The 13,080-nt window shown below is 33.0% G+C and overlaps 2 protein-coding genes across 2 annotated transcripts; both read left to right on the plus strand.

The window, feature by feature from the left end:
• Window positions 1–2,656: 2,656 nt before the first annotated feature.
• On the plus strand, window positions 2,657–6,767 carry LOC110650037 (uncharacterized). The gene is given in 7 exon segments (XM_058154499.1): window positions 2,657–3,050; window positions 3,175–3,312; window positions 3,523–3,556; window positions 3,559–3,755; window positions 4,930–5,027; window positions 5,344–5,461; window positions 6,228–6,767. Coding segments are annotated over 5 exon segments (549 nt in total). The 5' UTR covers window positions 2,657–2,882; the 3' UTR covers window positions 4,942–5,027; window positions 5,344–5,461; window positions 6,228–6,767.
• A 3,376-nt stretch (window positions 6,768–10,143) lies between these two features.
• Window positions 10,144–12,239, plus strand: LOC110650040 (protein DETOXIFICATION 49). The gene is made up of 2 exons (XM_021804828.2): window positions 10,144–10,610; window positions 10,711–12,239. Exons 1-2 carry the CDS (start codon window positions 10,458–10,460, stop codon window positions 12,136–12,138), a joined length of 1,581 nt encoding a protein of 526 aa, XP_021660520.2. The 5' UTR covers window positions 10,144–10,457; the 3' UTR covers window positions 12,139–12,239.
• The last annotated feature ends 841 nt before the right edge of the window (window positions 12,240–13,080 follow it).

A 13,080-nucleotide genomic window follows, 5' to 3' on the forward strand; every position in this document is an offset into this window, starting at 1 on the left:
ATTTATTTTTTCAAATAAATTGTCTACATTACAATACATTTTTTCAACAAAATATTTTATACTACGAAGTTCTCAATGCTGCGCATGCTTATTTTGAAGAATTTTCAGAAGTAAATGTGGTGAAACCAGTAGAATCTGACCCTCTTGTGTACCATTCTAGAGATTCTCTCCACGTCCCTTTCCTGCAGTTAAGTTGAACTTTGATGCAGCTGTGGATTAAAATAGAAATTTGGGAGCCATTGCTGCGATTGGGCATGATCATCAAGGAAAAACTTTGGATTGGTGTTGCTGCCTCTTTCCTTTCTTGCATGACCCTCTTCTTCTTGAGAGCTTAGCTTGTCGTGAAGCTCTAGCTTTTGCCAAAAGTAGAGGTTTTTTGGATGTGATTGTTGAGGGAGATTGTGAACCAGTAATCAAAGCCTTCAAAGTCAACCAGCTCCCCTCACCATACAGAAACCTATTGCGGATGATTTGGAGTTTGCTAAGCAGTTGAGGGGGGGGGGGGGGGGTGTGTGACCTTCTCTACAGTCAAACGTGATGCCAACCAAGCAGCTCATCCCTTAATTAAAAAGTTCATTAGAGAAGCTTCATTTCGTTGTAACCCATATGCTCAAATGGACTTTGTACTGAATTTCTTGTCCCCTTGAGAGCTTGTTTGCAATGAATTTTATGTCTATATAAAAAAAAAAGACTCTGAGTACTATAGATTTTCTAAATTTCACAGTATTTCAAAAAAATAATTAATGGCGCTAGAGATCAACATTTAAATACATTTCATAATTGTTCATATATGAATAGTATTATTGGGGGGGGGGGGGGGGGGGTGTGACCTTCTCTGCAGTCAAACGTGATGCCAACCAAGCAGCTCATCCCTTAATTAAAAAGTTCATTAGAGAAGCTTCATTTCGTTGTAACCCATATGCTCAAATGGACTTTGTACTGAATTTCTTGTCCCCTTGAGAGCTTGTTTGCAATGAATTTTATGTCTATATATAAAAAAAAAAGACTCTGAGTACTATAGATTTTCTAAATTTCACAGTATTTCAAAAAAATAATTAATGGCGCTAGAGATCAACATTTAAATACATTTCATAATTGTTCTTATATGAATAGTATTATAATACATCTTTCATTCCTCTAAAATAAGCTTACAACAAAAGAATTCTTTAAAGTTAACCATTAAATATATATATATATATATATATATATTCAATCAAGCCATTGAAAATTAAATTTCAATTTTTAAGATTTTAAGTATTGATTTGTGATGTTTAATTTATAACTTTTAAATTAATAATTATATAAAATTTAATATTTTAATTATTAATTGATGGACATTTTACCACTAACTATTGTTATAATACTAGGAAAAGAAAAATGAAAATAAGAGCGTTTCTGTGTCATGAAGTAATTGACGTCAACAAACCATCTTCTTTTTGCAGTTTCTCTTTAAAATGAGTAAAATGCTAGAAAGACAAGGAAAAAAAAGTAGAAGAATATTAAAAAATAATTTAAAATTAAATTTAAAAATTTTAAATTATTAAAATATTTTCAATAATCTAATATGTGACAATTTTTTTATATCATCGCCACGTAATAAATTAATGATATTTTTTTTTATAATATTATTACATAATACTTTCATTATATGTAAATTATAAATTATTTAATAGTTACCTATTAATACTACAATAAGTAATCATTAACTTACGGTATATTAATATATATTAATTATATATATTTATATCTATATTATTGCTTATAAAATAATTAATAAAAAACTTAAAACATTGCATTCTTTTTATATATTAAAATAAAAAGAAATATATAAATTAAAATCATTAATGCTCATGTGCATTATTTCCTAATTTATTGTATGAAGTACTTAAAAATTTAGCATTCTCTATCTTTTTTTTACTTAATAAATATTATTTTTATTAAACTCAAAATGATTGATTGGAATGATAAATAAATTTTAAAATAGTTTAGATTTGTAATCTTATTGGATTAAAAATAATTAATGTGACCCGATTATTTTAACTGATAGAATCGATAAAATTTAAATTATTTTTATGAATAAATTAATTATATTATATTAAACAAAATAATTATAGAAACTACCTTTTATCTAAAACTATTATAGGAACTACAATTAATTTATGTATTAAAAAATAAATTAATATTTTTAATTAATTAAGTCATAAATTAATTTAAAAAATTATCATTAAAACAGGAGAAAAATCATATAAATTAAATGAATTAAGAGAAAATTTTAAATAAAAAATATTTATAAATATAGAGGGAAACTGTGCATAGCATATCACAAGCATTTTGCTAGTTTCCTCTATATTTGAGTTCATTGAAAGAATTTACAAGGGAAGCAAGCTCTTCAAACCCAAAGATAGTTTGAGTACTTGGAAAAGAAGCTGCAGGGATTGAAAGAAAAGTTAAAAATAATTATATATATATATATATATATATATATAATTAGATAGTGTGAAGGTTACAGTTCTAATTTCATATTTTCATTTAATATAAAATTTCACTTTTTTAATATTAAAATATATTTTTATAATAATCTGCCCAAATACATATATTTTTTTTTAATATTAAAATATATTTTTAACCACAAGCTACCACACTCGATGTTGCATTCCATCCGAATGATTCATAATTGAGTCAATCGAGTCATTAAATTTTAATTGGATTTCATAATTTTGATTTTAAGAGATAATATGGATCCTTCATAAACATGATTTTCAGGTCTCCCGATTCAACAAGAAAAATGAAATTCAGCCCAGGTGTATCCATTGAACGACGCCGCTTAAATGTAATAAAACGTTGAGAAAATTCATGCGAGCCGGAGGAGGGAATTGCCAATTATGGATGCGATTGGAGTCGCTTCTTCTCTTTCACAGTCCCCTTCACACTTCAGGCCCATTCCTTATTTGCAATTTCTCTTAATCAATGAAGAATATAATCTTCTTTCCCGCTGTTGCAGTCAACAGCGACACTTCTATCTCGCCGTCGATGGACTCCATTTCAAAATGGTCTCTCTCTCTCTCTCTCTCTCTCTCTCTGTGCAATTATTCAAAGCCGATATTTCAATTCTTCGTTTCTTTTTTCTGTTGCAAAATTGGTCATAAATTTACTTCACTTACGTTGAATTGGCAGGAGACATTGGTGGATTTATTGGCCGTGGCGGGGCGCCGCTCTGGGCTGCCTATAGTGGTGTGCTGCAGGTCGAGGGACGAGCTCGACGCCGTCTGCTCCGCCGTTTCTAATCTCCCTTACATTTCTCTCGCTTCTCTGGTACTTTTTTTTTTCTTTTTAGGGTTTTGTTATGCTTCAATTGATTTTGAAGTTCAACAAAAAGATAATGTCTCAATCATTGGTCAATGTAGTCGTGTCGATAGGCTGGTTTTGTGAAATGAGTGCATAGAGCATCATTTCTTTAGCTTATAAAGCTTCTGTGCATGGCCAAATACTGTTGCTTATGCAAAATATTGATACTCATGCCAGTACAGTGACCTAGCTGAATCAGAACGGACCTTAGTTTTGAGAAATTTAAGCAGGCAACGATGAGGTAGAACCAGAATGTCACTGCTCAGTCAGGGGATGACAGTGAAATTGGAAAGGATGTGGATAAATCTCATATGATAGTTGTTACAGATGCCTGCCTTGCACTTTTTGCTTCTGGGGAGTCACCCATTTCTGCTCGTGTTCTGATTAATGACGAGTTACCAATAAAGAAGGTGAAGCTGCCATTCTATTTATATAGGGCATAAAAATGTGTTGCAATTAATTGCATAATCGACATGTACTTCTCTGCATTTTCAATTGCTATGGTTAACTGGTTTATTTTCTAAGCTTCTCTCTCTCTCTCTCTCTCTCTCCCCCTCACCCCCGTAGACCCTGCTGAAAGTTTTCAGCAAATTTGATGTTGCTTTGTATAAAACACTTGTGAAATTGAGCCCTAAGCCCTAAAAATGGCACCAGTTCTTCTAAGGTGATTGCAAATTATGGACTAACATGCTTTCGCTTTCTTCGTTTCTTGTGATTTTCATAAACAATGTCTTCTAATGAGTATGAGTTCAGCAGTTTAGACTCGGTGATGTCTGACTCTGATTATGTTCTTTGTTTGAGTGGACCATCATAAGTAGAGGTTTCTTTTTTTTTTTTGGTGGCATGGTGTCCTCAAAGGCCTTTTCACGTACATGTTAACATTATCTAGCACTAGGTCTATCTACTACAATTTAATCATCTCTGAAATGGATGTCTGTTAATGAGAGTGAGCTAATCGATATGAACAGAGTCAAAGACACCATGTATTTCTCTGATCCAACTGGCAATCTGTAAGAATTTTAGGCACTTAAAGAGAGCTATTAAACTTGGCCCAATCTTGTGGTTTTAGATCTCTCTCTCTCTCTTTCTGTCCCCTCATTTTGGGTGAGGGGTTGGGTCTTGGATGAGGGTCGCTGATGGTTGGTTAAGCCCAACTCTGGGACCAATAGATATTGACAATAATTGACTTAAGGGCATAACATGCCCAACGGGGAGACACTATTTGCTTCCTGTAGAAGTGGCACAAAAGGCAATTTCAGTTCCATGCTTGCCTATGCCACTGCTCCATTGGAGATGGTGATCTTAGCTATATGCCACATTCAGAGTATAGTTGAGACTATAAGGCCTGGATTTTTTCCCCATCTATGTCTTTGTGCATTTTTCTTTATTATTTGTGCTAATAACTGAAGGATTCAATTTGGAGTTTTCTTGTCATTGATATTGTTTGGCATGCTTTCAGGAAACATATTCAAGACGCATGGCTAGTTGTTTGGCATCAGATTTTGCTTGCAATCTACAATATTTCGCTACTTACGTAGTTTGGCTTTTGCACTTTGTAATATCTCTCTCTCTAAGCATTTGCAGATGGGATTGTAATCAATATGGTTGTTGGGGGAGAAGTGGTGACTCTTAAAAGTGTTGAAGAGAGCAGCAGCCTTGTCATAACTGAAATGCCTATAAATGTATGTTTATTCTTTCTTGTTCCTTATTTATGGTTTCAAAAGTATCCGAGTGTGCATAGCATTTAACTTATAAATCTAAAGGTCCAATTAATTACACTTTTAGACAAGGAGTTAGCCTAAAGTTTTATCATTTAAAAGAAAAAACTGCAAATACGATGACATTACTTGATTGACCTGTTTATTATTATTATTATTATTATTTGAACCACTTCTATGGTTGGGCTTTATCATTTTTTGTCCTTTTCTTTCTGCACTAATGAGCTTTTTTCATATGCATTTACTCTAGATATGTAACATGAATGTGTTCAAGCTGCAGATTTCTGAGATTTTGTGAAGATGATTTGTTTTCTGCAATGCGTACGGAGCAAAAATAAGACTTGACTTCCTGTACTCTTTCTAACAGTTGAAGTCCTCATGTGTGATTCAGATGATCTGTGAGTAATTGCAACAATACTGAAATTTTTATCAGCCTGAGTTTGCATGATTCCATGTGGACTTTTATTTATTTATTTATTTATTATACCATTGGCTTCCTTAGGAAAATTGGATTATTTTATGGTAACCGAGATGGGAGAGAAGAAAATATGTTTGTCAAAGCAGCTTTTGTTCTTTGTTGTAAAATGGATTTTATCCTGTTTAAGAAGATTTAGGTAGTGCAAACTAGGAAACCTGTATTTCTTGCAGGGCAATTGCAATGGAAGTATTTTTTGCTTGGTATTTTCATAAAGAAATTTAATAATAACAATAATGTTATTAGAAGGACAAAAGTGATAAGAAAGTAATAGTAAAAACAAGTAGTTTTTTAACTCTATTTCCTGGCACCATCAAAAAGAAACAAAAGTGATAAGAAAATAGTAGTAAAAATAACAAGTTTCTCAGCTTTTGGCTCCATTTTTGATATGAAAACTATTTCCCGGATGATATTTATATGATTTCCGAGCATATATGGTTAGAATAATGATGTTGGTGACTTTCAAGTTCTTTCATTCCTTTTGAAGGACTGTTAATTAATATCAATCAGATCCATGTTCGCATATCTAAAATTTTGTCATTGTTTGAATATGTTTTGCGTTCAAAGTTTGACAAAGAACACTATTTCTCTGCTAGAATTCTAAGTTTTAATCCGTGTTGCGAGAGTGCAACCATTTTTGTGGAAAGCCAATGGTGGATCCTCCTAGCTGAAATTCGTGTCTATTTTAGGATGCCAGAAAGGGTGAAGTTGATTGGGCCCACTAACATGTTGTTCTGTTCTGTCTAACGTGTGATGATAGTGTAAAGGACAATCCCCTTCCTAGGTCCAGCTCAATAAAAGGACAGCCTCTTCATAAATCCAGCGCAATAAAATGCTCAACCCTAGTTGGTAAGTCTATCTTTATGACCTAACCAATGGTCCCCTTGCCTAACAAACTATGCCCAAGTACATATTTTTGGGTGGGGCAGTGAAGGGAACCATGAAAAATATTTGAGTGAGTTATGCAGAGAATGTAATTCAAGCATAAAATCTTTCTAGGTCAGAAAATTATAAAATCTACTTTGTGTAATCAAGGAACTTGTTTGACATGGAACAAGTCTTCCTTTATTTGCATTTGTTATAGTTTAATTGCATATTTGTTGGTGAGTTGAGGGTAGAAACCTTCGTTTCTCGTTGGTGTTTTATATACGCATAGATATCCTAGGGCGTTACTGAGCATATATTGACAAGGTGATATTTGCTCACTTATTCTTTTACTAGAAGGAAAAGTTAATCTCTTCAGTGAGTTGGATAAAGTGAAAATTTATAATGATTATAAAAATCTTAATCATAGGCCCTTGATGAATGGATAGTCTAACCGAAAGTGGAAAAGATGCATATTAGCTTAGTTGTCTCTCATAATAAAATTTGACAAAATAAACAAGACTGGCAGTGAGCACATCACTGTTAAATACTTTTATGTTGGGAAATAAATTTTGCATGAATCATGATCCCAAAATTGAAGAAAAAGAAGAAGCTTTGGAAATTGAAAATCAATGATTGAGACCCAGTGGATCACTATTATTTAGTATAAGTTTCAGCTGGAGTATCTAATCACATGAAATCTCCCCACACAATGCTAGCCTATTTTGTGCAAGAAATCTTTCCCAGTTAAATGGGCAAATTTCCCCCTTTAATAGAGTATTTTAATGGAGGCAGGCCTTGTCTAACAGAAGGGAAGAAAGGAGACAGAATTGACTCTTGTTGCCCTGTACATTGTATATTCATTTATTATGGTGTGTTTGTTATGTAAAATTAGATACCTCCCCTACACCGTGCATGCATAAATCTTCTAATAGGAAAAATATAAAATACCATTGTGTACTGTATGGTGCCATTTGCCGTGGTCCCTCATTGCTGGAGAGGGAAGCTATTAGTTTTAGTTTTAGGCAATGAGCGTGTATTTTTGCAAGGAATGAATAATTCAGTGGTCATCCTTATCCAATCTAATTTCTAATTATTGTGACTACCCACCGGTATCATTGCTAAGATACAGAAATAATAGCAGTTGCAAATATATTTAGAGGGTTTTTATCAAAAACTTGGAGCACTCTACCATAAACAGTAGGCACTTTGGTGAATAATTGCTCAAAACAGTATGCTGTTAGGGATGCCCACTTGAAAATGGTGTTGGTTTTTCATGAATTTTGGCCCAGCTTCTTGACATTCGCAATTCAATTTCTCGTCGTAATAGTCTTGTAATCTACCGTATGTGGTCAGAAATAAAGTCTATGGATGTGTACGTATAGCATTAATTTTTTTTAAAATATTATTGAAAGTAATTAGCCTTTTAATCGAGGAGGGCTATCAATAGCTAACATCTGACGGTTAATTTCCAAACAGTAATAGTAACTGGAAACAAAAAAACCTAGCTATGAAAGATAGATAGGGCGGCTCCGGCTCGCAGAGAGGGTGCATTTGGCAATCAACTACAAGGAAACGCTCCATTCTTCTGGCAAATGGCAAAAATGCGCGTCGGTTAGTCAAAGCCATGCGTGCGCAGCTGGTTAAAGCACGAAAACTGCAACTCTTACCTTGTACTTTTTCTTTTGTGGACTGACCTAGCTTGTCCTTTGCCTCCTCTTGCAACCTTTATCATGTAATACCCTTTAAAAAGACTTACCTTTTATTATATATTTTTCTCTTATATGCTTGAATTTTTCTTTTAAAATTTCCATTTAAAATAAAAATATAACAATAATATTTTTATTTACTCGGTTGATTCATACTAATTTAATCCAATAAAATTTTTTAACTAATTAGACATTTGACCGAAGAAACATTGCAACAGACAATTGTCATTATTTCTTTCTACCCACAGATCGAAGCACATTGTACAGCTGGGCCAGTGTGTTCATGTATGTCTTTAAGGCAGCATCTTTGCATGGCTTACCAAAGGCACGTGGCTGCGTGAGCACACACGTGCTACCCATTGATCTGGGTTAGGAGTAGTACTGGACTACTGGTACTAGAGAGCCGATTCCAACCCTAACTCAGGGGCTTTTTGACAAAAAAGGTAAAATATAAAATACAGAAAAAGGGTAATTTTAAAATTAATTATCAAAAAGGGGTAAATTATACTGAGGTGGACGAGGTGAGTGCAGAACACTAAATATAATAGGTTTTTAAAGTCCGGACGCTATTCAAAATAGTGTCCGCGTCAAAAATTTAAAAGGAGAGATTGACACTATTCAAAATAGCGTCCAGCTCTCCTTACAATAATAAAAAATTAATTAAAAAAAATTTAAAGGTTGAACGCTAGCGTCCAACTTTTTTTTTAATTTTTAATAATTTTATTTTATATTTTAAATAAAATATAAATATTATTTTAATAAATAAAATTATAATATGTAATATTATATATTATAATATTTTTATTATAAATATTATTTTTTAATTTAAAATTAAATTAAAATTTAATAAAATAAAAAATTAAAATTAAAAAATAAATAACTAAAAAAATTTAAGAAAAGTTGGACAGTAGCGTTCAACTTTTCTTTAAATTTTTAATTATTTTATTTTATATTTTAAATAAATTAAAAATATTATTTTAATAAATAAATTTATAATAATTAATAAAATATTAATTATTTTACTTTATATTTTAAATAATATTTTTAATTTATTTAAAATATAAAGTAAAATAATTAAAATTTTTTAATTATTATAAATTTATTTATTAAAATAATATTTTTAATTTATTTAAAATATAAAGTAAAATAATTAAAAATTTTTAATTATTATAAATTTATTTAAAATATAAAGTAAAATAATTAAAAATTTAAAGAAAAGTTGAATAGCGTCTAACTTTTCTTAAATTTTTTTAGTTATTTATTTTTTAATTTTAATTTTTAATTTTATTAAATTTTAATTTAATTTTAAATTAAAAAATAATATTTATAATAAAAATATTATAATATATAATATTACATATTATAATTTTATTTATTAAAATAATATTTATATTTTATTTAAAATATAAAATAAAATTATTAAAAATTAAAAAAAAAAGTTGGACGCTACTATAAGCAGCGTCCAACTTTTAAACTTTTTTTTAATTAATTTTTTATTATTATAAGGAGAGCTGAACGCTATTTTGAATGGCATCCAGCTCTCCTATTTTGAATGGCGTCTAGCTCTTCTTTTAAAATTTTAACGCAGACGTTATTTTGAATATCGTCCGGACCTTACAACGCTATTATAGTTAGCGTCCCGCACTCATCTTGTTCAGCTCAACATAATTCATCCTTTTTTATAATTAATTTTAAACTTATCTTTTTTATATATTTTATATTTTTTATTACACTATTTCTGTCAAAAGCCCTAACTCAGGAGTGAGGGGCGGAACCCACCAGAAATGAAAGAGGGACCCACAAGCTAATGAGATTCTTTAATTTCGGGGTGGGGCAAGGAGGAGAAGAAACAATGGTTGCTTTGGCGATACAATGACCTTAGGATGATGCATGTGTTGACAGCTTTCCATGTTTGGCATTTGGAGGTGCCATGTCAGCAACTGTTTTCAAATTTCAAATGAAGTAGCTCTCCATTTTCTTTTTTCTAAAAATGAAAAAAAGGAAATTATTACAAAAGAATAGAGTAGTGAATTAGGTGTTTATAGCTTTTAGAATCCCGACGAACCCTTGAAGAAAAGGACGAACCACCCGCATGGCCACCTCCCCTCCTTATCACTCCCCACGCTCTTCCATTTCTCAGTCCTCACCAACAAACCCTAACTAACCTCCAGTATTAAAGAGAGAGAGAGAGAAAGAGAGAGAGAAAAGTAGAATTCTAGTTCTCTTGGAAGAAAATAAAGAATGTTCTCTGATTACCCAACTTAAAATCTTGAAAAATATCTGCTTTTTTTCTTTCTTTAGTTATAAACATTGAAGCTAAAGAGAAAATCTTGACGATCCTCTGAAATGAATAAGCAAGGAAGTTCAGCATCCATTCCTCTGTTGGGCAATTATAGCTCTCAAAATTCAAGAAAAGAAAGTACTGAGACTGTGCCATCGGATAAGCAAGATTCTGCTACTTACTGCCAATATCAAGCGTGGCGTCCTTCCCTTTCACAGGTTAGTTTTAATGACACCAATCTTTCTTGTACTTTCTTTTGTGGGTCTTTTCAGTACTTGGTTTAAGTCAATTTTATAACAAATTTCTCTCTCTTTTCAGGCGGTTGACGAGATCAAACAGCTCTACACCATTGCCTTCCCTATGATCGTTACAGGGCTTCTCATCTATGGCAAGTCTGCTATATCAATGTTCTTCATGGGGAAGTTAGGGAAAGAAGCATTAGCAGGAGGGTCTCTCTCCATCGGCATCGCTAATATTTCTGGTTATTCTGTCATCTCCGGCCTTGCCATGGGCATGGAAGCCATCTCTTCTCAAGCCAGTGGAGCGAAGCAGTGGCACCTCATGGGCCAAACCCTTCAGCGAACAATCGCAATTCTCAGCTTGGCATGCATACCCATCTCTCTTTTGTGGCTCAACGTTGAGCCTATCCTTATATTTTGCGGCCAAGACCCAGAAATATCATCTGTTGCCTCTACTTATCTAGCATTCTCTCTTCCTGATCTAGTTCTCCAATCCTTTATTAATCCTCTCAAAATCTATCTGAGAACTCAAAACATAACCCTGCCTCTCATGCTCAGTGCAGCTTTTGCTCTAGTTTTACATGCTCCTATCAACCAAATCCTTGTCTATCACCTTAGCCTTGGAATTCAAGGCATTGCTGTGGCAGTAACTGTAACAGACTTGAATCTTCTTGCTGCCCTTTTGATTTACCTTTGCTTCTCAGGCATCTGTCGCGAATCATGGCAAGGCTGGTCGCTTCAATGCTTCGATGAATGGAAGCCCATTCTTGGCCTAGCAATCCCTAGTTGCATCTCTGTGTGCTTAGAATGGTGGTGGTACGAGCTTATGATAGTTCTTTCAGGGCTCCTAACAAATGCTTCTGAGGCAGTTGCCACCATGGGAATTCTAATGCAAGCAACTTCTCTTGTCTATATCTTCCCTTCGGCCCTTAGCCTAGCCGTCTCAACTCGAGTAGGGAATGGATTAGGGTCGAACCACCCTAGCAAAGCCAAAACCTCATCCGTCGTTGCTTTATCATGTGCAATCTTCATGAGTTCCATTGCCATGCTTTTCATGACATCAATGAGGCATGCGTGGGGACAAATTTTTACCACAGATAACGCAATATTGTCACTAACAGCCACGGCCATGCCGGTGGTGGGGCTATGTGAGCTTGGTAACTGTCCACAGACCACCGGCTGTGGTGTGCTCAGAGGCAGTGCTAGGCCAAGTCTTGGAGCCAACATAAATTTGGGTTCTTTTTACGGTATAGGATTGCCTATTGCTATATTGATGGGCTTTATGATGGGCTTGGGCCTGTTGGGCCTATGGTTGGGCTTGCTGGCAGCCCAGGTTGTTTGTGCTATTGTCATGGTTGTGGTGTTGATGAGGACAGACTGGGAAGTAGAAGCAAATAGAGCCAGAGAGCTTACTGGCATAGTTGATGAGGTGGGTGAAGCTGAATCTGAATCTGAGAGTAAAAGAAAAACACTTCAAGGATTAATATCAATCCCTCTTGTTGATTAGAAAGTAATCAACTTTGAGAAATTATTAGGTGCACATACACCATCTTTTATAATCACGTGAGACTCACTCTTTATATTATAAAGAGATTTACTTTTCTGTGATAGGAATAGGAAGAGCATTAAGTATATCTCAACTTTTACTATTGGTTAATTCTATTTTCTCACCAATCTTTTATTTTATTTTTATGTTTTACAAGTTTTAATTTTGTAAGAGACTTTGTTTAACCTCACATTTGGGCCTCTTTTCTTTGGTTGAATATGACATTTACCAACAAAATATTTTGCAATTTTCAGTTTTGCTACTTTCTATCAATTATATATATATATATATATATATATATATATAATTTCTTTTTTGCCTTTTCTTTATTGGGAATACCATTGGATTTGCTTTCCCACAATTTCTCAGCTACCAAACATGATTGTTGGTCTCACAAGAAAATTTGATTGGGAAAGATAAAAAGAACTCTCAGCATTGCATGTGCAATTAGATTGTGGAAGACCACCAACTCATTCTAGAAGATATTATTTGAGGCCAATAAAATCTTGTATTAAATCAGAATTATGACAACTTCTGAGGCTGTAAGAAATCCAGCAATCAAATCAACAAAAGGTACAACCGCGTTGTTGGATTAAGATTACAAATCCTTCAACTCCATTATGCCAATTCAATTTTTCTTATACTTACCAAACTTTTTTTTTATAAGAATAATAAGAACTATAGTGTTTTTATCTTATAAATAAATAATGCTTAAACTGATGAACTTTAATTCAGTAGTACTGAATCTTTTTTGGACACTGAGATATTAACTCAATTCTATCTAACGAATAGATGACATATCTCACCGAAAGGAGGGTGGTGGGATAGTGGGATAGGAATCTGTCTATCTTCATTAGATAAGAGAGTATCAATTGCTTTTGTATACATTTTCTTTTCCTCTAA

The sequence above is a fragment of the Hevea brasiliensis genome, chromosome 10, assembly GCF_030052815.1.
Source record: "Hevea brasiliensis isolate MT/VB/25A 57/8 chromosome 10, ASM3005281v1, whole genome shotgun sequence".
NCBI classification, from domain to species: domain Eukaryota; kingdom Viridiplantae; phylum Streptophyta; class Magnoliopsida; order Malpighiales; family Euphorbiaceae; genus Hevea; species Hevea brasiliensis.

Excerpts from the sequence above, each read along its gene's own strand:
- LOC110650040 (XM_021804828.2), top strand. The coding sequence starts at position 10,458 with ATGAATAAGCAAGGAAGTTCAGCATCCATTCCTCTGTTGGGCAATTAT. Across the intron at positions 10,611-10,710 it reads GGCGTCCTTCCCTTTCACAG|GCGGTTGACGAGATCAAACA; the intron begins GTTAGTTTTAAT and ends CTCTCTTTTCAG.